This window comes from Hippoglossus hippoglossus, chromosome 22, assembly GCF_009819705.1.
Source record: "Hippoglossus hippoglossus isolate fHipHip1 chromosome 22, fHipHip1.pri, whole genome shotgun sequence".
Lineage (NCBI taxonomy): Eukaryota > Metazoa > Chordata > Actinopteri > Pleuronectiformes > Pleuronectidae > Hippoglossus > Hippoglossus hippoglossus.
Window position 1 is genome coordinate 2778093 of NC_047172.1, and position 27243 is coordinate 2805335.

Below are 27243 nucleotides of genomic sequence, written 5' to 3' on the forward strand. Positions count from 1 at the left end.
GAAATTGAATATACAATAATACTAGTGATGTTTCCACTAGTGTGTTTCATCTAAATTGTACGAATTGTTGTTTTCTTTACCCTAGAATGGGTCGTTTATATTTAAATACTTTATATGAACATACTTTATATTTAAATACTTCATATGAATATACTTTATATTTAAATACTTTTCATCAACATACTTTATATTTTAATACTTTATATTTACATCCGGAGCAGGTCCTCTCTATGGAGGCAGCCATGTTTTTTACAGTAGCCCAGACTGGACAAACTAAACCTTTTGAGTTTCTATGACGACTGAAGCTGCCACAGGTTCTCTCTGATGTTTGGAAGGGGAGGGTGAGGTGAGGGGTGTTCAGCTGCAACATGACACTTCACCACTAGATGTCACTAGATTCTACACATTGAACCTTTAAGTGTGGTTTCATAAGGGGACTGTGGCAGAGCTTTACTGAGTGACATTCCACTCGTCCAGATTATATTTCAATGAAAAATTATCAAAATGTTTTGACCTGCAGTTTGTTGATTGTTTAAAAAATAACGGTTTGTCTCATCTTGTCTCTCGCAGGTGAAATAAAAATCTTTGTTCGCAGTCTTCTCAGCCTTGGCCATCTAAGTCTCCTCATACGTATCCAAGTAGTTGGGGCATATGCTTTATGTAGATCTCTGTTTCGCAGTCGTTCCAGCAGTTAAGAGGAAGAGGAAGACAACAAGAACAAAACAAGAACAAATCCCAAACACTGGCAACAATGAATGTTGGCATGTAGCTGACGGTGATTATGATTTAAACTTTTTAAATAAACGATCTCACTTGTGAAATCTGGAGAGAAAAAGGTTGTTGTTCAACACAGTTAAAAGACTTGACCTTGAATCAGATAAGACAATAAGGCATTAAATCATCTGGATGATCAGACTAAAGACACATCTCTTCAGACTTCACCTTGGATAAAAGATAAAATATATACTTCTATATCTGTTTAGTAGCACCTATATATATCTAGTAGCACTTATATAACACTTACATATAGCACTTTGTAGTTTGGCTTTCTTGAAGCAAATTGTACTTGATTCTTGTTGTTCTGGGTTTGTTCTCTCATGGTTGATGCTCTTATTGAAATGTGATGTGGTGTGATGTTATGGATGTTTCTTTGTCTTTCATGTCAGTTTTCACTTTTTAAACGGATCAAATAATCATTTGCACACAATTTATTTGCAATAAAACACAATTTAAGATACATTTCTTCAGTGTAAATGATTTTCCTCATTTAAAAAATATATTTAGCAAAGACATTTATCACATCTTTCCATTTTTCATCCAACTAATTTGTTGCGTTGTGATCAATTCTTCATTATATAATCAATGTAATGACCGAAGTAGAATAAAATGAAAACTATCTTCCCAACGATGGATGTGTTTTTTATTTCAACACGTTGTGTTATGTTACTTTTGAAACGCGTATCTGAACTTTGCAGGAAAATAAAAGGATGTTAGATGTGTTTTTGAACAAAGTAAATGAAGCGGTGAGAGGTGGAGCAGGGCAGCGGAGAGGAAGAGGAGAACACAGTGATGCTTTTCTTGTGCTCTAGTTATGAGCTGAGAGGGTGTTTATCCTCCGTCGTGTCTGTGCCAACATTGTGCTGCATCACAGTCCGACACTGTTCACATGTGGAGCCTGTTACAGACGAGGCAGGTGGAGCCAGGAGGATTCACACAGATCTACATGCTGCATGTGTGTGTGTGGGGGGGGGGTGCATGCTCTTATGTCTCTATCTCTGTGAGGACCAATATGAGTGTTATAACTTTCAAGTGGAGACATTTGTGGAAATAAAGGTGTTTTTACAGAGTCAGGATGTTTTTTTGAAAGTGGGTCTGATGTAAGTGTTGAGATGAGGGTTACACTTGTAGCTGTGATGGTTCAAGTGTCTCTTGGCCCAGGAGCAGGACGTACTGTATGACAGCTGCTTTTCATACAAAGCACAGCAGCATTGATCTGAGTGGGGGGGGGGGATCTCTCCAAACATCCTGCTAAAAGGACGACGGGATCCCAGTGTTGCTCTGACTGAGGCCTTCCTGTTTCAAGCTCTCAACGAGGAGCTGGGGAGAAGTGAAACTTACAGCTCTCCCAGTTTGGACGTGTTCCTGAACATAAGATCTGATCCTCGGGCTGTGATTCGCCTCCCACCTCAGTACTTACATTGAGCAAATGTTCTCTCACAGCGTCACAAATGGTCGAAACATGAACGAACCTGCTTCAAAATTCATGAGAAATGAAACTCAGCCCTCCGCTAGTAAATTATTGTGAAATTTGGGCCGTGCAGGCAGGTTATACAGGTTCTTTATCTGCAGTATTCCAGTGCACACACACAGGCTGCGGCAGAAGCTGATAGACGAAGAGCTGAAGACATGGCACGAAGGGTGAGTCTCCTCATGTTTGGAAGGGGAGGGTAAGGTGAGGGGTGTTCAGCTGCAACATGACACTTCACCACTACATTTCACAAAATTCTACACACTGGAAGAGGAAGAGGAAGAGGAAGAGGAAGACTACAGGAAGAAAACAAGAAGACATCATCAACACTGGCACTAATGAGACAGAAACATGACAAGAAAGATCTCTCCATTGTTTGAGTTGATGCAGCCGACATTGATTATGATTGAAACTATTTAAATAAACAATTTCACTTGTGCAGACTAGAGAGAAAACGGTTGTTGTGGTTCCTTCAACACAGTTAAAAGACTGGACCTTGAATCAGAACTAATTTAAGTCTTTCTTCAGTGAAAATGATTTTCCTAATTTTAAGACTTGAATCTAAACTGTGAATGTAAAAAATATATTTAGAAAAGCCATTTATCACGTTTCCATTTTTTCATTGTACTCATTTGTTTTGTTGTGATCAATTCTTCATTATATATTTAATGTAATCGAAGTAGAATTTGTGATGGAAATCTGAAAACACAAGAGGCTGGAACACCAAATTTGTCTTTGTGTATTTTAATAGGGGCTTTCTGCAGAAAGGATCAACACAGAGAGTCACAGTGATCTCAGAGTGAAGATGAGGAACAGTCAAATGCAAGGATCTTATATAGGAGAACTAAGGCTGTTTGCCTGAGCCAGTTCAGACTGGTTCTGTAGGCGCAGTTTGAGACAGGAATTAAAACACAGGAATAAATAATTTGCATAGTTTCCATTAGATTCCTGGACAGTCCACAAGTAATAGAAAGGTCAAACAGGTATATAGAAAGGTCATATAGGTTTCAGGTCACAAACACTTCAGGTCATGGAGTCTTAGACAGGTCTGCAAAAAGTTACTCTTCAACTACAAAATAGGTTTCAACCACACTTAGTTATTTTCCACTACAAGTGAAACTTACAGCTCTCCCAGTTTGGACGCCTTCCTGAAAGTAGGATCTTAACCTCGGGCTGTATTCGCCTCCCACCTCAATACTTACATTGAGCAAATGTTCTCTCACAGCGTCACAAATGGTCGAAACATGAACGAACCTGCTTCACAATTCACGAGAACTGACACTCAGCACTCCGCTTATAAATTATTGTGAAATTTGTGCCGTTAAGGCAAGTTATACAGGTTCTTTATCTGCAGTATTCCGGTGCACACACACAGGCTGCGGCAGAAGCTGATAGACGAAGAGGTGAAGACATGGCACAAACGGTGAGTCTCCTGCTGCTCATTAGTTACAGTAGATTTAGTTTTTGTTCCTTTACAGTGAAACAGTTTAAAAGGTTGTTTGTGCATCAAGGCACAGACTTGTGATGTCATAAATAGGTGTAGATTAAAATATATCAACTTTACTTTGAGGTTGTTCACGTAATGTGTGCAAAGTGTTTTGGTTATATGAGTAAAATAAAAAATTATCATTTTAATGCAGCTTTAAAATGTAATTCTATCAAAGCGTTTACAACAGAAACCAGAATAAACAGGATGAAGTGTGTGATCACAGCTGCTTTTCAACAATAAACTGATTTATTTACCTAAAAGTGAACAAAATACAGAGTTCTGGTCCATAAGGGGTCGACTGAACAGAAACAGATCTAACAAAGGAGAAGATGTATAATGACTGATCAGAGCATTTCAGAAACAGAAGGAGCAAACAAAGACAAACAGCTTAACTACAAATTCCACCCCAAAAAAACAGCTAATTAGTAAGTCAGCATTAAACATGAAACCAATTAACCAAATTAAATTATAAATCCAAATCATCCTCCCCTATGATGTGGAAGGCACATGGTCCAGTCCAATGAGCTACCTCCTGTATTTAATGGCCGGCTTCAGTGAGTGACTCAAACTTAGAACTGAAGACAAACTTGATGAAACATCTAAAGTGTGACTGTGCAGAAGAAAACTAAACGTGTGCACTTCCAATAGGAACTGAGGTGCTGTCAGTTCATTAAGAATAAGGAAAGTATGTTGCATGAAACAAAAGCCAGTGTGTTATTTATCTGATTTGCTGTCGTATGAGTGAATGTAATATAAATAAGGTCAAAAGGTAAATATAATAAATAAATATATGTTAACTATTAACTAAAGTGAGTTATGGACAGTTGAAGTCCCTGTGTGGCACAAAGTGATGCAACAAGTAAAATGGAGGTAAAAATATCCATGTTTAAAATTATCGGTGCAATAACCACAACAGGTTAGTTTCTAAAGGCGCTTTCACACCTTCCTTGTTTGGTCCGGACCCTTTGACTTAAATATCAGGTGTGAAAGGTTCCTCCGACCAAAAGAGGCGTTCAGGGTCCGGATCAAACTGAAACATGGTTCGGTTTGTTTGCAGAGTGAAAACTATAACTGCAGAGTTTGGACTTTCTGATTTAATGCAGGATAGTGCGCTCCATGAATTACAATGTGAAACCAAATCTAAACAGATCAAATGGAAACAATGTTGGTTTCAGACTTTTAGGTGTGAAAACGACTCAAGTAAACTTTCCTCCAAGTCCTGATACATTAGTGGAGTTTCTTTCGTACGTCAACCTGTGGCAGGGCTGTGTCGTCGTATGACCCTCGTGCTCGTGCACACAAACAAATACAACAGGAAGCCACGATGAAGAGCACTTTGATCACTGCACATTTACATTGACTACATGTCCAGTTTGTTATTTATATTTGTAGTTTCACGTTTCTTCTCTTTTTAGTTTAATGGAAAACCAGGAGACCTGATCGAGATCTTTTCCGTGATGGACCCTATCAGCACTGGGCCGTCTACATCGAAGAGAATGAAGTGGTTCATTTCGTTACAGACGGTGAGTGAAGTGATAACTATATTCATGTTAGAATATCACATGGACATGACGTGTATTTCATGATGGCACCTTCCTCCTTTCCTCTTTCTTTGCCTCCCTGTTCTTCCTGTTTGTCTTTTCTATAAAACACACAGGTGGTGACTCATCTGGCTCGTTGGAGAGTCTGAGCAGCAGAGGAGAGGTGAAGCGTGAGAAGCTCACCGACGTGGTCGGCCATGACCATTTCAAAGTCAACAATCTGCAGGATGAAAAGTACAAGTCTCATGATCCCTACGTCATAGTGAAGGAGGCCTGTGAGATGGTGGGCTGCGAGCTATCGTACAGCGTTGCCACTTACAACTGTGAGCACTTTGCTACCGAGATGCGATACGGCAAGGCAGAGTCTTGGCAGGTGTGTATCTAACTGTTGGGTTCGTTAACCTCGTTAACTCTTCCACAGCAAAATTAGTGGGTAGATGTTGTGTTACTGTCTTACTTTATATTTACATCAGGAGCAGGTCCTCTCCATGGAGGCAGCCATGTTTTTTACAGTAGCCCAGACTGGACAAACTAAACCTTTTGATTTTCTATGACGACTGAATCTGCCACAGGTTCTCTCTCATGTTTGGAAGGGGAGGGTGGGGTGAGGGGTGTTCAGCTGCAACATGACACTTCACCACTAGATGTCACTAGATTCTACACACTGAACCTTTTAAATGTGGTTTCATAAGGGGACTGTGGCAGAGCCTAGTGACCTTTGACCTGCAGTTTGTCGATTGTTTAAGTAACAACGGTTCTTCTCATCTTATCTCTCGCAGGTTCAAACAGCAGCTGTGATCACAGGCGTCGCTGTAGCAGGTGTGGCCTTAGCAGCTTTAGGTGCAGTTCTGTTCAGCAGCCTTTCCGGCAAACAGGAAAAGAAAGAGGAAGAGGAAGAGGAAGACTACAGGAAGAAAACAAGAAGACATCATCAACACTGGCACTAATGAGACAGAAACATGACAAGAAAGATCTCTCCATTGTTTGAGTTGATGCAGCCGACATTGATTATGATTGAAACTATTTAAATAAACAATTTCACTTGTGCAGACTAGAGAGAAAAAGGTTGTTGTGGTTCCTTCAACACAGTTAAAAGACTGGACCTTGAATCAGAACTAATTTCAGTCTTTCTTCACTGAAAATGATTTTTCTAACTTCAAGACTAAACTGTGAATGTAAAAAATATATTTATAAAAGACATTTATCACATGTTTCCATTTTTTCATTGTACTCATTTGTTTTGTTGTGATCAATTCTTCATTATATATTTAATGTAATAATCGAAGTAGAATTGAAAGAAAACTATCTTCCCAACAATGGATGTGGTTTTTTTTATTTCAACATGTGTTATTTTACTTTTGAAACGAGTATCTGTACTTTGCAGGAAAATATAAGGATGTTAGATTTGTATTTGAAATTGTTTCAATCGTGCAAATGTTCTCTCACAGCTTCACAAATGGTCAAAACCTGAATGCAGAGTTGCTGCTGGACATTTCTAGAGAAGGAAACTTCGCCCACTTACAGGAAATGATTGTAAAGTTGGGGGATGTGCAGATCTGCAGTGGTCCAGTGCACACACACAGTCTGCATCAGAAGCTGAAAGACGAAGAGCTGAAGACATGGCACCAACGGTGAGTCTCCTGCTGCTCATGACTTACAGTAGATTTAGTTTTTGTTCCTTTACAGTGAAAACTGTTTTAAGTTTTCTTTTTGAACATAAAAAAAAGTGAACAAAATACAGAGTTCTGGTCCATAAGGGGTCGACTGAACAGAACTTAAGTTTTATAAACTTTAATCAAATGTAACTGAACAGAATCGGACCTGAACAAAGACAAAAACAGATCTAACAAAGGGGAAGATATATAAAGACTGATCAGAGCATTTCAGAAACAAAAGGAGCAAACAAAGAAAAAGAGACAGAGAGAGAAAGTGAAAGTGAGAACTGCAGAGTTTGGACTTTCTGATTTAATGCTGCCTCAACTTCTTCACAACTTCAACAAAACTTCTTGTTGTCTTCACCTCTGATGATTTAATGCTTGAACAACAAGGACGTTCATTTTGTGAGAGTAAAATCTAAATGATGACAGAGTTCCAACAAAACTAATGAAATCACTGGGTTCATTAGTTTTCTCCCATCAAACGAAACACGACCTTTTTTCACATGCACTTTATTCAAACCACTTGGTGAATACAGCACCTGAACACGTGGATGTCAGAAACACATGTTGTCTACAATCTAATCAATGTCAAGTGAAGGTGGTCTCAGTCCACGAAGCTGATGACCACAGGACGTACGTATCTCTGACAAATGTTTAGTGCGCTCCATGAATTACAATGTGAAACCAAATCTAAACAGATCAAATGGAAACAATGTTGGTTTCAGACTTTTAGGTGTGAAAACGACTCAAGTAAACTTTCCTCCAAGTCCTGATACATTAGTGGAGTTTCTTTCGTACGTCAACCTGTGGCAGGGCTGTGTCGTCGTATGACCCTCGTGCTCGTGCACACAAACAAATACAACAGGAAGCCACGATGAAGAGCACTTTGATCACTGCACATTTACATTGACTACATGTCCAGTTTATTATTTATATTTGTATTTTCATGTTTCTTTTTAGGTTAAAGGAAATAAAGGAGACCTGATCGAGATCTTCCGTGGGCCCTATCAGCACTGGGCCGTCTACATCGGAGAGAATGAAGTGGTTCATTTAGTTACAGACAGTGAGTGAAGTGATAAATATATTCACGTTAGAATATCACATGGACATGACATGTATTTCATGATGGCACCTTCCTCCTTTCCTCTTTCTTTGCCTCCCTGTTCTTCCTGTTTGTCTTTTCTATAAAACACACAGGTGGTCAGTCATTTGGCTCGTTGGAGAGTCTGAGCAGCAGAGCAGAGGTGAAGCGTGAGAAGCTCACCGATGTGGTCGGCAATCACCGTTTCAAAGTCAACATTCTGCTGGATAAAAGCCGCAAGGCTCGTGAACCTTCTGTCATAGTGAAGGAGGCCTGTGCGATGGTGGGCCGCGAGCTATCGTACAACGTTCTCACTTACAACTGTGAGCACTTTGCTATCGAGATGCGATACGGCAAGGCAGAGTCTCGGAAGGTGTGTATCTAATTGTTGGGTTCGTTAACCTCGTTAACTCTTCCACAGCAAAATTAGTGGGTAGATGTTGTGTTTTTTAAAAGGCGATTGACAGTAGACGAGTCTTCCTTTCTGTTTTCTCCACAAAGTGAGTCATGGTCTTGAACGCTCCGCTAACTGAGAAGCTCTCTCTACAACTCTGATATGACTCAAAATCAATCAATCAATCAAATTTTATTTGTATAGCCCATATTCACAAATCACAATTTGTCTCATAGGGCTTTAACATGGTGTGACATCCTCTGCCCTTAACCCTCAACAAGAGTAAGGAAAAACTACTAAAAAACCTTTTAACAGAGTAAAAAGAACGTAGAAACCTCAGAGAGCCACATGTGAGGATCCCTCTCCCAGGACGGACAGAGTTGCTATAGATGTCAAGTGTAAAGGAGAACATCATCAATATAAGGGTTTTAGCAGCATTGATAAGAATAAACACTTTGTAGCATAACTTAATGTCAATGAATTGATGGATTATTGTCAGTAATGGTCGAGTATCTGAGTCCTGCTGCAATCATAGTCTATGGTCAGCAGCCATCACGATCATGATCCACCATCAAGATCGGATGCCACTATAGTCCACAGTCATTGTCCACTGCCGCCATTAGGATCCATCATCAGCTGCCACCTCGATCGTCTCTTTGATTCAAAAGAATCAAAGAGACAGGATTCCTAATAGTTATCTGAAGTGCATGTAGTGGAGATACTGATATTGGGGATATAAAACATTTCTGATACTAAAACATCAGCTGATATATATTCCTATGGTGTCGTTATCGAACCCTTTGGCGCCCCCCAACATACACAACGCAAATTGTCATGCATCCCCAAGAACCTTTGGACTGTATACAGATGCACACACAGGCAGACAAAATTGTAGGCTATAAAAAATAATAAAAATCTATAATAAAAAATATAAAAGAGTCTTAAATCTGCTGTACTGACAGCTAGCTAGCTATTTATGTCGACAAAAATAAACATTAATGATTTTCCACAATCAGGGTGATTCTTACCTCTATATTGTTCTTTCTTCTCCTCCTCTACTTTGCAGCGCTTTCTGAATTGTGCACCTGAGCATTTAATCCTTTTTTGACTCATCTTTGACTGTAACCGCAGTCTAACCCCGCAGCGTGAACGTCGGGGGGAACCTCAAGTTTTCCTCCAAGTCCTGATACATTAGTCGAGTTTCTTTCGTACGTCAACCTGTGGCAGGGCTGTGTCGTCGTATGACCCTCGTGCTCGTGCACACAAACAAATACAACAGGAAGCCACGATGAAGAGCACTTTGATCACTGCACATTTACATTGACTACATGTCCAGTTTATTATTTATATTTGTATTTTCATGTTTCTTTTTAGTTTAAAGGAAATAAAGGAGACCTGATCGAGATCTCCCGATGGGGCTATCAGCACTGGGCCGTCTACATCGGAGAGAATGAAGTGGTTCATTTAGTGAACGAGGGTGAGTGAAGTGATAACTATATTCACGTTAGAATAAAACATGGACATGACATGTATTTCATGATGGCACCTTCCTCCTTTCCTCTTTCTTTGCCTCCCTGTTCTTCCTGTTTGTCTTTTCTATAAAACACACAGGTGGTCTGTTATCTTGCGCGTCGTCAAATCCAGGCAGCAGCAACGGAAAAGTATTGCGTCAGAAGTTTGCCGATGTGGTCAGTAATGACCGTTACCAGGTCAACAATCTGCTGGATGACAGCCGTAAGGCTCGTGAACCTTCCGTCATAGTGAAGGAGGCCTGTGCGATGGTGGGCCGCGAGCTACAGTACGACGTTGTCTCTTACAACTGTGAACACTTTGCTACCGAGATGCGATACGGCAAGGCAAACTCTTGGCAGGTTTGTATCTAACTGTTGGGTTCGTTAACCTCGTTAACTCTTCCACAGCAAAATTAGTGGGTAGATGTTGTGTTTTTTAAAAGGCGATTGACAGCAGACGAGTCTTCCTTTCTGTTTTCTCCACAAAGTGAGTCATGGTCTTGAACGCTCCGCTAACTGAGAAGCTCTCTCTACAACTCTGATATGACTCAAAAGAATCAAAGAGACAGGATTCCTAATAGTTATCTGAAGTGCATGTAGTGGAGATACTGATATTGGGGATATAAAACATTTCTGATACTAATACATCAGCTGATATATATTCCTATGGTGTCGTTATCAAACCCTTATTACATAAAAAAATGTTAATGAGGCTTGATATTACTAACTAATAACTCTACTTTAAAATAATATGAATGTAAATAAATCAAATTGAAGTCAATATATAGAGCGTGAAATGTGTGGAAATGATTAAAATGACCCTCGAGAGGAATATAAATATTCTGAAAGGCTATTGCAGAGGAAATACTGATTAATAATGTGGAAGATACATCTTTAAATAGTAGTAATAGTAATTTAATGTTATTGTTGGTAAATCTGTTTTATAAACAGGTTTAATCAGGTAAACTTTAGTTTGTTTAGTTCAGTTTCTGCAGCCCACAGGGAAACCACATCTTTACATTATGAACAATCGTGTTTATAATAACTCAGATGCCATGTGAACAGAATGAATCAGAACATGATTTATAATAGAGTAAACAAGCTTCTGAAACATTTCAACTATAATCACAGCAGAACAGATGTAGTTAAAACTCATTTTATTGAGCCCTTTATCTATTTATCTTTCTATTTATTTATTTATTTATTTAACACCTGCAACTGAATACATGCAGATGTGAGTCCATTGTGATATTTCAAACACTACAGGAAGATGAACAAACTCTTTAATCACTGGGTTCATCTGTCACCTTCACTGTGTCGTATACATAATAATCCAGAATGTTCAACCAACCATCTCACAGCCATTAAAGGTCCAGTGTGTAAGATTTAGGTGAAAGGATCTATTGGCAGAAATTGAATATACAATAATACTAGTGATGCTTCCACTAGTGTGTTTCATCTAAATTGTATGAATTGTTGTTTTTCTTTACCCTAGAATGGGTCGTTTATATTTAAATACTTTATATTGACATCAGGAGCAGGTCCTCTCTATGGAGGCAGCCATGTTTTTTACAGTAGCCCAGACTGGACAAACTAAACCTTTTGAGGTTCTCTCTCATGTTTGGAAGGGGAGGGTGAGGTGAGGGGTGTTCAGCTGCAACATGACACTTCACCACAAGATGTCACTAGATTCTACACATTGAACCTTTAAGTGTGGTTTCATAAGGGGACTGTGGCAGAGCTTTACTGAGTGACATTCCACTCGTCCAGATTATATTTCAATAAAAATGTATCTAAATGTTTTGACCTTCAGTTTGTCGATTGTTTAAAAAATAACGGTTTGTCTCATCTTGTCTCTCGCAGGTTATTAAAGCTTTGTTCACAGGCTTCTCAGGCGTGGGCATCTCAGCCGTGGGTGTTTCGGTCGCCACAGTTGCCAAATGCGTATCCAAGTAGATTGTGCATTTGCTTTCTGTACAGCTCTGTTTCACAGTCGTTCCAGCAGTTAAGAGGAAGAGGAAGACAACAAGAAGAAAACAAGAACAAATCCCAAACACTGGCAACAATGAATGTTGGCATGTAGCTGACAGTGATTATGATTTAAACTTTTTAAATAAACAATCTCACTTGTGCAATCTGGAGAGAAAAAGGTTGTTGTTCAACACAGTTAAAAGACTTGACAATAAATTTGGTAATCAGAAAAAATATAAAAAATATTAACATTAAATAATAACTTTAATTGATTAAAGTTACCTCGGGTCACCACCCTTCAAAGGAAGGGAAAAGATAGACAATTTATTGATTAAGTCTCATGAAAGTACTAACTACAAATTTGGAACTCTGATTAACAATTAAATTAATAACTATAACCAAAATTAACATAAAGATAGTTAGCTTAGTTGAAGGATATAGAGTTCTTGACAGTGTAGAATTTGGCAAAATTCACACTTATGCAGCATTAATGAAAACAACATTTGTTAAAGAAAAACATATTTTGAAGATAATTAAGTATAAATACACAAATTACTAAAGGTGTACTTACTATATAAAGATGTGTATGTGAGTATGCGTGTGTGTGTGTCTGTGTGTCTGTGTTAGTGTGCTTTCAAGATAACAAACCGCCCTTTGGAATGTTAACGGCATGTGGCGGGGGTCAGAGAGATGTGTGGGGAGATATGCGTGTGTGTGTGTTGGTGCCAGGTTAGAGAAAGTAGCTGGTTGCATGCAGAGAAAGACTGAAGAGCTTAACATTACTAACATTAACTTTCAAATAACTTGTAACCAAAATATCACAGCAACACAAATCAAACTTATGAACATCACACAGAATTTAATAAACAGTCTTTGCTTAGCCTAGTATAATTATTAAGCCCAGTTGTGTTACCCGTCCATGAAAAGGGAAAAAAAGGTTGATGTGCTGTTCGAATTCCAGTGACGTCGTCTTGCTGGTTTGTGGCTCCTGCCTTTCTGGTTCAGCTGTGCGATACAGCTCTTGTGCTGAAGTTCTTGGGCAGGCTCTCACGTCGCTGCCTTTGGAAGGTTTTAGCCGTCTGCTCCAGGCAGGCCTGCTTGAAGGTTGGTAGAGCTTGGTTAGGGAGGAAGTTTCCCTGGCTGGAGAGCTGGACAGCTGCACCTCTCCTCCATTGAAGTTGAGCAGAAAGAGAGGTGAGCTCCTCTTGGAGAGTTGAGTAGAAGAGATGAGTCGAAAGAGAGATAAGAGAGGGGGTACTGGGCTTATATTGGCCTGGTGACCTCATGGGTCATGGGGCCTAGAGTGACCGATAATGGTTGAAAGTTGTGTTCAGGGCGCATTTAACCACCTCGTTGTGAAGTTTAAGCCCCCTGGGAGACTGAGTTGTGGAGGCTCTGGTTTGTCTCGGTAACAAAGAACATGTGCTCTAGGCTTCTGCCTACACATGTAGGCCGAACTGTAGTTCACAAATACCAGGTCCCAACATCCCCCCTTCGTTCTCAGGATCGCACCTGACGTGTGTTCCTGAGGGCGAAACTTGAACATGTTTAATCCACAGCTGGAAAAGGTAATTTTCAGTTCATTTGGATGGTAACATCTGGGCATTTGTTTATACTATCTACTTTGGCTAAGCAAGATTCAAGTTAGACAAATAATTCAGATTACAGTACAATATGAATAACCTGTGCTCTTTACTAGGTAAGTGAGAAAAAAAAGGAAAATTTGACATTGTAAATTGTTAGATAAGATGCAGAGAGAGTGGCACATACAGTGATAAGGTCATTTTTGGACTGTCCAAGAGTTTTGTTCACTCATTGGATCATACTCAATGTAGTACTCAGTCTGATCTGGCAGACTTAACAATTTTAACCTTCAGGCAGGTTTTGCCGCAGGAAGGTGTCATCATTTTTTTTCACCCTTCAAAGGAAGGAAAAGAGCCAATTTATTGATGAAGTCTCATAAAAGTACTAACTACAAATTTAGAACTCTGATTAACAATTAAATTAATAACTATAACCAAAATTACCATATAGATAGTCATCTAAGTTGAAGGATATAGAGTTCTTGACATTTGTGAAAGAAAAACATTATGAAGATAATAAAGTATAAAAACACAAATTACTAACGGTGTACTTGATATATAAAGATGTGTATGTGAGTATATGTGTGTGTGTGTGAGTGAGCGTGCTTCCAAAATGGCGGTTGGCCACTCCAAAGATAACGCCCCCCCCCCCCCCTGTTTACGACATGAAGCGGGAGTCAGAGAGAAGGGTGCTGAGATATGCGTGTGTCTGTGTTGGTGTCAAATTAGAGAAAGTTACTAGATGAATGCAGAGAAAGACTGAAGAGCATAACTAACATTAACTTTCAAATAACTTGTAACCAAAATATCACAGCAACACGAATCAAACTTATAAACATCACAAGGAATCGAATAAACAGTCTTTGCTCAGCGTAGTATAATTATTAAGCCCAGTTGTGTTACCCGTCCATGGAAAAGAAAAAAAAGGGTTGCTGTGCTGTTCGAGGTTCTGTGAAGTCGTCTTGCTGGTTTGTGGCTCCTGCCTTTGTGGTTCTGCTGTGCGATGCAGCAGTTTTGCTGTTCGTTGTTAAGCAGGACCTGGTGTCGCTGCTTGAAGGTTGGTAGAGCTTGGATTGGGAGGAGGTTTCCTTGTTGAGGTGAGTGGAAAGCTGCACCTCTCCTCCATTGAATTTGAGCAGACAGAAAAGGTGAGCTCCTCTCGGAGGGTTGCGTTGAGTTGAGGAATCGAAAAGAGTGAGCTGGACAGCCACCCTTCTCCTCTGAGAGTTTCGTGGAAAGAGAAAGGAGGGGGCGAGAACTGGGCTTATATTGGCATGGTGACCTCATGGGTCATGGGGCCCAGAGTGACCAATAGTGGTTGAAACTTGTGTCCCCGGTCGGTTTTCACACCTCTGTGTGACGTTGACGCGCCCTGGGAGACTGAGTTCTGGAGGCTCTGGTTTTCTCCAGCACAAAGGACATGCGGCCTTAGTCTTTTGACTACACATGTAGGCCGAACTGTAGTTCACAAATACCAGGTCCCAACAACGTGTAAATCATTATGAGGAGTTTCTCACTTTCTCACAAATTACATATCAATGACAATGTCAACCTTATTTTTATCGCACATTTAAAACAAAGGTTTGACCAAAGTGCTTCTCAAAGTAAAAGGTACAACAAGAAAACAGCAATACGTAATATATCAAAATACTGATGATAATAAAATAAAATAAAATAAAATCTGCTGGGATAAAAACCAAAGAGGCCAAAGCGAAGAGTTTTTAATGATGATTGTATCATATACATTTAATTTCATATAAATGAAAGACAAAGGAAACATTTCTTAGTTCTATATAAGATTATGTATTGACTCCACAAGCTCACATTTTAAAGCTGTTGGTATCATTTCATGCATACAATTTCAATACGTAATAGTTAATCATGCATGTTTATCTCTTGCCCTGTAAGTGACTTCACCTTTGTTACCTTGTGATTGAGCTTTTACAGGAATCTCACCTGAACGCCAGGTGAGCGTCTGTCTGTCCACCGGCTGCCACGCCCCTGCCACCGCCACAAATTCCTGAACGCCTGAACGTCGTTCTCACCTGGTTCAACTGGTTTCTTCTTTTTAAGACTCGATGAGGGAAAAGCCTGCAAATCACTGACTAAGCATCTCGCTCTCCACAATATCTCCCCCCTCTCTCAGACGAGGATCGAGCTGCGGACGCACAACCACCAGTCGATACTTTAAAGACATGAAAAAGAGGAAGGCATTAGCATATCAAAGTCCACGGCCCTGTCTGAACCTGCAGTGAGCGTGGAGGAGGAGGAGGAGGAGGAGGAGGGAGGAATGAGAGTCCGCCGGTCGAAGCTCGACGAGGGTTTTACCGCTGCTCCTCAGTCACAGGAGGAGAGGGAGTGTGCACCTGCAGGACGCAGATTAGGAGGAAGACGAGGGGGGAGACGATGAAACCAGTGCCGGATGAGAGCTGTGCTTTCTGCCTCGGGGCTCTGATTAAACCCAGCACACACATGCTGCAGAGTTCAGCGAGGAAGGTCAAAGGTCAAAGGTAGAAGCGTGAGCAGGAGGGAGGTCATGAGGGAGGAAGGAATAAAAGGATACGAGGTAGAGAATGATATCAGAAAGAAGGACTGAGAGACACAAGGAGAAGAAAGTTACCTGGAAATTGTCTCGTTCCTCTATTGTATTACAGTTTTTCTGCTTTCATCCCCTGAACCCCAGATATTGTTCTAGAGTTTTTCCTGCCCGCTCCCTAGAGCTCCAGATGAGGTCAGAGTGAGTCCACGTGAGAATACAGCAGGAAAATGTCACTGCAAGCGAGTGGGTGTGTTGATGACGTTTCTAACACAGGACAAAATACTGCAGGATGAAAAAGCGAAGCCGAGCACGTAGAAGCTGCAGACAAAGACGAGGAGCTTTTGGTGATGAGGTCTCGATGTGCTGTCAACGAAAACATGTAATGTCCTCTCTGCTCGACCCAGCCTGAGCCTGAATATGTCAAATTGTAGGTGGCCCTGTTCACAATGAAGATCCACCTCTCGTCCAGTGTCGGCTTAGATTACGTCCGATGAAGTGGGATTTGCTAGTGTTGTAGAATGAGAGACAGAAAGAAAGAAAGAAAGCGAGAGAAATCATAGAGTATATGTGTGTGAGGTCAGACGAGGCAGCAGGTCAACAGGTGCTGTGGCCGAAGGCGGCAGTGAAGGACAGGAAGTGAGATGAATGTTTGGTGTCAGATCTCCTCTGGCTTCTGTCACTGTCAATGAGCTGAAGACAACCAGAAGAGAGCAGAGAGGAAATACATAGAGGAAAGAAGAGTTTTTAAAAACGGCTCTTGGCCCGGGACCAGGACGTACTGTATTACTGCTGCTTTTCATAAAAAGCACAACAACATTGATCTGAGTGGGGGGGGGGGGGGATTTCTCCAAACATCCTGCAGAGCTAAATGGACGACGGGATGTTCCTGTTTCATGCTCAATGAGGAGCTGGGGAGAAGTGAAACTTACAGCTCTCCCTATCTCTGTGAGGACCAATATGAGTGTTATAACTTTCAAGTGGAGACATTTGTGGAAATAAAGGTGTTTTTACAGGAAGATGAGGTGTTCAGCTGCAACATGACACTTCACCACTAGATGTCACTAGATTCTACACACTGAACCTTTAAATGTGTTTTCATGAGCGGACTGTGGCAGAGCCTAGTGACCTTTGACCTGCAGTTTGTCGATTGTTTAAGTAACAACGGTTCTTCTCATCTTATCTCTTGTAGGTTCAAACAGCAGCTGTGATCACAGGCGTCGCTGTAGCAGGTGTGGCCTTAGCAGCTTTAGGTGCAGTTCTGTTCAGCAGCCTTTCCGGCAAACAGGAAGAGGAAGAGGAAGAGGAAGACTACAGGAAGAAAACAAGAAGACATCATCAACACTGGCACTAATGAGACAGAAACATGACAAGAAAAATCTCTCCATTGTTTGAGTTGATGCAGCCGACATTGATTATGATTGAAACTATTTAAATAAACAATTTCACTTGTGTAGACTAGAGAGAAAACGGTTGTTGTGGTTCCTTCAACACAGTTAAAAGACTGGACCTTGAATCAGAACTAATTTAAGTCTTTCTTCACTGAAAATGATTTTCCTAATTTTAAGACTTGAATCTAAACTGTGAATGTAAAAAATATATTTAGAAAAGACATTTATCACATGTTTCCATTTTTTCATTGTACTCATTTGTTTTGTTGTGATCAATTCTTCATTATATATTTAATGTAATAATCGAAGTAGAATTAAATGAAAACTATCTTCCCAACACTGGATGTGGTTTTTTTTATTTCAACATGTGTTATTTTACTTTTGAAACGAGTATCTGTACTTTGCAGGAAAATATAAGGATGTTAGATTTGTATTTGAAATTGTTTAAATCGTGCAAATGTTCTCTCACAGCTTCACAAATGGTCAAAACCTAAAGGCAGAGTTGCTGCTGCACATTTCTAGAGAAGGAAACTTCGCCCACTTACAGGAAATGATTGTAAAGTTGGGGGATGTGCAGATCTGCAGTGGTCCAGTGCACACACACAGTCTGTGACAGAAGCTGATAGACGAAGAGCTGAAGACATGGCACCAACGGTGAGTTTCCTGCTGCTCATGACTTACAGTAGATTTAGTTTTTGTTCCTTTACAGTGAAAACTGTTTTAACTTTTCTTTGTGAACATAAAAAGAAAGTGAACAAAATACAGTTCTGGCTCCATAAGGGGTCGACTGAACAGAGCTTAAGTTTTATAAACTTTAACCAAATATAACTGAACAGAATCGGACCTGAACAAAGACAAAAACAGATCTAACAAAGGGGAAGATATATAAAGACTGATCAGAGCATTTCAGAAACAAAAGGAGCAAACAAAGAAAAAGAGACAGAGAGAGAAAGTGAAAGTGAAAACTAGAACTGCAGAGTTTGGACTTTCTGATTTAATGCTGCCTCAACTTCTTCACAACTTCAACAGAACTTCTTGTTGTCTTCACCTCTGATGATTTAATGCTTGAACAACAAGGACGTTCATTTTGTGAGAGTAAAATCTAAATGATGACAGAGTTCCAACAAAACTAATGAAATCACTGGGTTCATTAGTTTTCTCCCATCAAACGAAACACAACCTTTTTTCACATGCACTTTATTCAAACCACTTGGTGAATACAGCACCTGAACACGTGGATGTCAGAAACACATGTTGTCTACAATCTAATCAATGTCAAGTGAAGATGGTCTCAGTCCACGAAGCTGATGACCACAGGACGTACGTATCTCTGACAAATGTTTAGTGCGCTCCATGAATTACAATGTGAAACCAAATCTAAACAGATCAAATGGAAACAATGTTGGTTTCAGACTTTTAGGTGTGAAAACGACTCAAGTAAACTTTCCTCCAAGTCCTGATACATTAGTGGAGTTTCTTTCGTACGTCAACCTGTGGCAGGGCTGTGTCGTCGTATGACCCTCGTGCTCGTGCACACAAACAAATACAACAGGAAGCCACGATGAAGAACACTTTGATCACTGCACATTTACATTGACTACATGTCCAGTTTGTTATTTATATTTGTATTTTCATGTTTCTTTTTAGTTTAAAGGAAAACTAGGAGACCTGATCCAGATCTTCCGTGGGCCCTATCAGCACTGGGCCGTCTACATCGGAGGACAAGAAGTGGTTCATTTCACTACAGACGGTGAGTGAAGTGATAACTATATTCACGTTAGAATATCACATGGACATGACGTGTATTTCATGATGGCACCTTCCTCCTTTCCTCTTTCTTTGCCTCCCTGTTCTTCCTGTTTGTCTTTTCTATAAAACACACAGGTGATCAGTCATCTGGCTCGTCTGAGCTTCTGAGCAGCAGAGGAGAGGTGAAGCGTGAGAAGCTCACCGACGTGGTCGGCGATGACCGTCACCACATCAACAATCTGCTGGATGAAAAGTACAAGGCTCGTAAGCCTATGACCATAGTGAAGGAGGCACGTGAGATGGTGGACAGCGAGCTACAGTACAACGTTGACACTTACAACTGTGAGCACTTTGCTATCGAGATGCGATACGGCAAGGCAGAGTCCCGGCAGGTGTGTATCTAACTGTTGGGTTCGTTAACCTCGTTAACTCTTCCACAGCAAAATTAGTGGGTAGATGTTGTGTTTTTTAAAAGGCGATTGACAGTAGACGAGTCTTCCTTTCTGTTTTCTCCACAAAGTGAGTCATGGTCTTGAACGCTCCGCTAACTGAGAAGCTCTCTCTACAACTCTGATATGACTCAAAAGAATCAAAGAGACAGGATTCCTAATAGTTATCTGAAGTGCATGTAGTGGAGATACTGATATTGGGGATATAAAACATTTATGATACTAAACATCAGCTGATATATATTCCTATGGTGTCGTTATCAAACCCTTATTACATAAAATGTAAATGAGGCTGATATTATACTGTTTAATTGTAAACTCTACTTTAAATAGATATGAATATAAAAAAATCTAATTCAAGCAAATATATAGAGCGTGAAATGAGTGGAAATGATTAAAATGACCCTCGAGAGGAATATAAATATTCTGAATGGTTTTCAACAATAAAAGATTTTATTTAACTAAAAGTGAACAAAATACAGAGTTCTGGTCCATAAGGGGTCGACTGAACAGAACTTAAGTTTTATAAACTTTAACCAAATGTAACTGAACAGAGTCGGACCTGAACAAAGACAAAAACAGATCTAACAAAGGGGAAGATATATAAAGACTGATCAGAGCATTTCAGAAACAAGAGGAGAGAGAGAGAGAGAGAGAGAGAGAGAGAGAGAGAGAGAGAGAGAGAGAGAGAGAGAGAGAGAGAGAGAAAGAGAGAGAGAGAGGGAGAGAGAGAGAGGGAGAATTTTGAATTTTGAAAACAACTTTATTCGGCACTATTTTTGACAATACACATTGAAACACCTGATAAATTATTTTAAATTACACATTTAGCTTTAAATAAATAAATAAAAGAATCACACAAGATAATCAGCACAAAGGAGTTCTCGAGTTGTCACCGAACATAAAACATCTTGAAAACACCACAGATCATTAAAAGAGTCCAGGTCACCTGCTGCTTTATAAAAACTAAAATCAACCAACAGTCTGGATCTAATCATGTTGACACAGACAGGGACCGACTCAATGTGGAGGTTCTGCTCTACCTTCCTCTTCCTGGTTATGTACACGGACATCTTAGCCTGCCCTAAAACAAAGTTTAAAAGATGGCTTTTCTGTTTTTTTTGGCGAGTGTATTTAAAACCATGAATAAAAACCCGCTTGTTAAAAACCTCTTTAAAACTGGTAACAACAACTTGTAAAAACAGAAACAAATCAGAGAGACGGTGACACTCATAAAAACAGTGAAAGATTGTTTCCTTTCTACCACAAAAAGGGCATTTGTCTTCCACTGTGTTCTTGATTATGGAGACAAAAGCGTTCACCGCCATGATGCCGTGGAGCAACCTCCACTGGAGGTCTCCGTGTCTCTTACTCAGTGGAGGTTTATAAAGCGACCTCCACTGAGTTGCGGTTTCTTGGGCTCCACCAAAATAGCTCCTCCAAGCAGTGTCAGTCCGTCCATTCAGTTTTTTTTATGTTTAGTGTTTTTACCATTAGCCCATAGAGAGTTTTTCCGGAAGCTCCCTCCAGGGAGACCAGGCGAGCCGGCTGCACCAGAGGTCCAGAAAACTACATCCAGTGCCAGGAAAGTGGCGGAGAAAGGGTCCTCCACATTGGGGGAAATGGAACCATCTTTAAAAGTGTTTAAAACCAAGATGTCCTGATCTGCCAGTCTTCTCCTCCAGTGGTCAAGTACCCCCTCCATCGTTCTTTCGGATTTAATCCCCAGTTTGTTGGCCAGACCTGTGGGGTCTTCTAGTCCAGGCCCGGCTAGCTCCACCACCTGGCCCAGCGTGGAGACCCCCGCAGCCTGCAGCACTCTGGACAAGGTGACTTGTGCCCAGCGGGGTTGATCTAAAATGGTCCCATACAGGACAGGCTCCTGCAGCAGCCAGTGCAGGGAGTCCCCCAGTTGCCTTCGCTCTTTTTTTTAAAAGGTTCCAGACTTTAAAAACACTCTTGTAAAAACCAGGAAGAGATGGTGAGACTATCTTGGAAGCCAGGCTTCTCCCCTCGGCGATGCAGGGAAAGAGGCTGGACAGCCTTCTCTCCTCGGAGGGATTGTAGAAAGAGAATGAAGAAAGGGGGTAAAGGCCTTATATTGGCTCACCACTCCTTTTCCACCACCTCGCTCACCTTCGCCGTATTATCTAGAAACATTACGATAGCTCCGTTCATCCGAGAGGCCGACTTGACCGAGTCACACCCGACCACCTCCCCCACAGCCAGCGCGGCCTCTGCCACACTACATGCCACTGAGGGGATCACCTTGATGGCATGCCGGCGAGTCAGCCTTTCAAACTTGGCTGCTGCTGCCACAACCACAGGCATGCTGCCTGTTAGCACACACGCACACACACACTCACACACTCACTCAGCAAACTAATCTAAACAGAAAAACAACAACTAGACAACTAAAGACGAACAAACAAACATAAACCTAAATGATAAAGCTCAGTAAAGTTTGTCTTAAACCCACTTTCACTTCCACACTCACACACAGCTCTCAGCTCCACGCTCACTCCGCCATGACAGAGAGAGAGAGAGAGAGAAATGTAATATAAATGAGGTCAAAAGGTCGACATAATAAATAAATAAATGTTAACTATTAACTAAAGTGAGTTATTGACAGTTAAAGTCCTTGTGTGACACAAAGTGATGAAACAAGTAAAATACATAAACATGAAGATCGGTCTTTGTAATGGAAATAAATCAAAATACTGGAGGTAAAAATATCCATTTTCAGACATGTTTGAAATTATCTGTACAATAACCACAACAGGTTAGTTTCTAAAGACGCTTTCACACCTTCCTGGTTTGTTCACGACCCTTTGACTTTTCAGTTTTGTCTGAATTTAAATATCAGGTGTGAAAGGTTCCTCCGACCAAAAGAGGCGTTCAGGGTCAAACTGAACCGTGGTTTGGTTCGTTTGCAGAGTGAAAACTAGAACTGCAGAGTTTGGACTTTCTGATTTAATGCTGCCTCAACTTCTTCACAACTTCAACAGAACTTCTTGTTGTCTTCACCTCTGATGATTTAATGCTTGAACGACAAGGACGTTCATTTTGTGAGAGTAAAATCTAAATGATGACAGAGTTCCAACAAAACTAATGAAATCACTGGGTTCATTAGTTTTCTCCCATCAAACGAAACACGACCTTTTTTCACATGCACTTTATTCAAACCACCTGGTGAATACAGCACCTGAACACGTGGATGTCAGAAACACATGTTGTCTACAATCTAATCAATGTCAAGTGAAGATGGTCTCAGTCCACGAAGCTGATGACCACAGGACGTACGTATCTCTGACAAATGTTTAGTGCGCTCCATGAATTACAATGTGAAACCAAATCTAAACAGATCAAATGGAAACAATGTTGGTTTCAGACTTTTAGGTGTGAAAACGACTCAAGTAAACTTTCCTCCAAGTCCTGATACATTAGTGGAGTTTCTTTCGTACGTCAACCTGTGGCAGGGCTGTGTCGTCGTATGACCCTCGTGCTCGTGCACACAAACAAATACAACAGGAAGCCATGATGAAGAGCACTTTGATCACTGCACATTTACTTTGACTACATGTCCAGTTTGTTATTTATATTTGTATTTTCATGTTTCTTTTTAGTTTAATGGAAAACCAGGAGACCTGATCGAGATCTTCCGTTGGGGCCATCAGCACTGGGCCGTCTACATCGGAGAGAATGAAGTGGTTCATTTCACTACAGACGGTGAGTGAAGTGATAAATATATTCACGTTAGAATATCACATGGACATGACGTGTATTTCATGATGGCACCTTCCTCCTTTCCTCTTTCTTTGCCTCCCTGTTCTTCCTGTTTGTCTTTTCTATAAAACACACAGGTGGTGACTCATCTGGCTCGTCGGCAAATCCGAGTAGCAGCACCGGAAAAGTGAAGCATGAGAAGATCACTGATGTGGTCGGCAATCACCGTTACAAAGTCAACAATCTGCTGGATGAAAATTACGAGGCTCGTAAGCGCAACGTCATAGTGAAGGAGGCCTGTGCGATGGTGGGCAGCAAGCTACCGTACAGCGTTGCCACTTACAACTGTGAGCACTTTGCTACCGAGATGCGATACGGCGAGGTGTGTATCTAACTGTTGTGTTCGTTAACCTCGTTAACTCTTCCACAGCAAAATTAGTGGGTAGATGTTGTGTTTTTTAAAAGGCGATTGACAGCAGACGAGTCTTCCTTTCTGTTTTCTCCACAAAGTGAGTCATGGTCTTGAACGCTCCGCTAACTGAGAAGCTCTCTCTACAACTCTGATATGACTCAAAGAATCAAAGAGACAGGATTCCTAATAGTTATCTGAAGTGCATGTAGTGGAGATACTGATATTGGGGATATAAAACATTTATGATACTAAAACATCAGCTGATATATATTCCTATGGTGTTGTTATCAAACCCTTATTACATAAAAAAATGTTAATGAGGCTTGATATTACTAACTAATAACTCTACTTTAAAATAATATGAATATAAATAAATCAAATTGAAGTCAATATATAGAGCGTGAAATGTGTGGAAATGATTAAAATGTCCCTCGAGAGGAATATAAATATTCTGAAAGGCTATTGCAGAGGAAATACTGATTAATAATGTGGAAGATACATCTTTAAATAGTAGTAATAGTAATTTAATGTTATTGTTGGTAAATCTGTTTTATAAACAGGTTTAATCAGGTAAAGTTTAGTTTGTTTAGTTCAGTTTCTGCAGCCCACAGGGAAACCACATCTTTACATTATGAACAATCGTATTTATAATAAACTCAGATGCCATGTGAACAGAAAGAATCAGAACATGATTTATAATAGAGTAAACAAGCTTCTGAAACATTTCAACTCTAATCACAGCAGAACAGATGCAGTTAAAACTCATTTTATTGAGCCCTTTATCTATTTATCTATTTATTTATTTAACACAATCTCCTGCAACTGAATACATGCAGATGTGAGTCCATTGTGATATTTCAAACACTACAGGAAGATGAACAAACTCTTTAATCACTGGGTTCATCTGTCACCTTCACTGTGTCGTATACATAATAATCCAGAATGTGAAACCAACCATCTCACAGCCATTAAAGGTCCAGTGTGTAAGATTTAGGTGAAAGGATCTATTGGCAGAAATTGAATATACAATAATACTAGTGATGTTTCCGCTAGTGTGTTTCATCTAAATTGTATGAATTGTTGTTTTCTTTACCCTAGAATGGGTCGTTTATATTTACATACTTTATATGAATATACTTTATATTTAAATACTTCATATTTACATCAGGAGCAGGTCCTCTCCATGGAGGCAGCCATGTTTTTTACAGTAGCCCAGACTGGACAAACTAAACCTTTTGAGTTTCTATGACGACGGAAGCTGCCACAGGTTCTCTCTCATGTTTGGAAGGGGAGGGTGAGGTGATGGGTGTTCAGCTGCAACCTGACACTTCACCACTAGATTTCACTAGATTCTACACATTGAACCTTTAAGTGTGGTTTCATAAGGGGACTGTGGCAGAGCTTTACTGAGTGACATTCCACTCGTCCAGATTATATTTCAATGAAAAATTATCAAAATGTTTTGACCTGCAGTTTGTTGATTGTTTAAAAAATAACGGTTTGTCTCATCTTTTCTCTCTCAGGTGAAAAAAAAATCTTTGATCGCAGGCTTCTCAGCCTTGGCCATGTAAGTCTCCTCATACGTATCCAAGTAGTTGGGGCATTTGCTTTATGTAGATCTCTGTTTCGCAGTCGTTCCAGCAGTTAAGAGGAAGAGGAAGACAACAAGAACAAAACAAGAACAAATCCCAAACACTGGCAACAATGAATGTTGGCATGTAGCTGACAGTGATTATGATTTAAACTTTTGAAATAAACGATCTCACTTGTGCAATCTGGAGAGAAAAAGGTTGTTGTTCAACACAGTTAAAAGACTTGACCTTGAATCAGATAAGACAATAAGGCATTAAATCATCTGGATGATCAGACTAAAGACACATCTCTTCAGACTTCACCTTGGATAAAAGATAAAATATATACTTCTATATCTGTTTAGTAGCACCTATATATATCTAGTAGCACTTATATAACACTTACATATAGCACTTTGTAGTTTGGCTTTCTTGAAGCAAATTGTACTTGATTCTTGTTGTTCTGGGTTTGTTCTCTCATGGTTGATGCTCTTATTGTCACTTTGGATAAAAGCGTCAGCTAATTGAAATGTGATGTGATGTGATGTTAGGGATGTTTCTTTGTCTTTCATGTCAGTTTTCACTTTTTAAACGGATCAAATAATCATTTGCACACAATTTATTTGCAATAAAACACAATTTAAGATACATTTCTTCAGTGTAAATGATTTTCCTCATTTAAAAAATATATTTAGCAAAGACATTTATCACATCTTTCCATTTTTCATCCAACTAATTTGTTGGGTTGTGATCAAGTCTTCATTATATAATCAATGTAATGACCGAAGTAGAATAAAATGAAAACTATCTTCCCAACGATGGATGTGTTTTTTATTTCAACACGTTGTGTTATGTTACTTTTGAAACGCGTATCTGAACTTTGCAGGAAAATAAAAGGATGTTAGATGTGTTTTTGAACAAAGTAAATGAAGCGGTGAGAGGTGGAGCAGGGCAGCGGAGAGGAAGAGGAGAACACAGTGATGCTTTTCTTGTGCTCTAGTTATGAGCTGAGAGGGTGTTTATCCTCCGTCGTGTCTGTGCCAACATTGTGCTGCATCACAGTCTGACACTGTTCACATGTGGAGCCTGTTACAGACGAGGCAGGTGGAGCCAGGAGGATTCACACAGATCTACATGCTGCATGTGTGTGTGTGTGTGTGTGTGTGTGTGTGTGGGGGTGCATGCTCTTATGTCTCTATCTCTGTGAGGACCAATATGAGTGTTATAACTTTCAAGTGGAGACATTTGTGGAAATAAAGGTGTTTTTCCAGAGTCAGGACGTTTTTTTGAAAGTGGGTCTGATGTAAGTGTTGAGATGAGGGTTACACAACCTGTGATGGTTCAAGTGTCTCTTGGCCCGGGAGCAGGACGTACTGTATGACAGCTGCTTTTCATACAAAGCACAGCAGCATTGATCTGAGTGGGGGGGGGGGGGAATCTCTCCAAACATCCTGCTAAAAGGACGACGGGATCCCAGTGTTGCTCTGACTGAGGCCTTCCTGTTTCAAGCTCTCAACGAGGAGCTGGGGAGAAGTGAAACTTACAGCTCTCCCAGTTTGGACGTGTTCCTGAACATAAGATCTGATCCTCGGGCTGTGACTCACCTGCCACCTCAATACTTATGTGGCAGAATAGTGGAGCAGGTAAGAGAGCGGCAGAAATGTCTGCACTGCATTGTTCTCCTCTCTGGGTCTTTTCTCATTGTATGACTTTGTAGTGGTTCAAGGTGGACCCCCCCCCCCCCCTCGCCAGGACTGATCCTTAAGGTGCTGTTGGTATGTTCACTCTTCCTCGGCCTCGTGAGTATTCATCACTACTGGTTATTTAACCGGTGCTTTGTTGTTGGCCGACGACACAGCTGTGCACCGTAGCCCCCCCCCCCCCCCTGAGCTAAGCGACCACCACAGAGTAATAGCTAAATATACTTTGCGTT

At 40.4% G+C, this 27243-nt stretch overlaps 1 protein-coding gene across 1 annotated transcript in view; it reads left to right on the top strand.

Annotated features, from left to right (window-relative positions):
* LOC117756496 overlaps window positions 1-27243 on the top strand; it is a 105031-nt gene that overhangs the window by 44194 nt on the left and 33594 nt on the right. The window contains exons 13-19 of the mRNA XM_034577042.1: window positions 5153-5182; window positions 7927-8001; window positions 8133-8390; window positions 19051-19156; window positions 19288-19544; window positions 23228-23330; window positions 23465-23514. Coding sequence (XP_034432933.1) covers window positions 5153-5182; window positions 7927-8001; window positions 8133-8390; window positions 19051-19156; window positions 19288-19544; window positions 23228-23330; window positions 23465-23514 — 879 coding nt within the window. The remainder of the gene's footprint in view (window positions 1-5152; window positions 5183-7926; window positions 8002-8132; window positions 8391-19050; window positions 19157-19287; window positions 19545-23227; window positions 23331-23464; window positions 23515-27243) is intronic.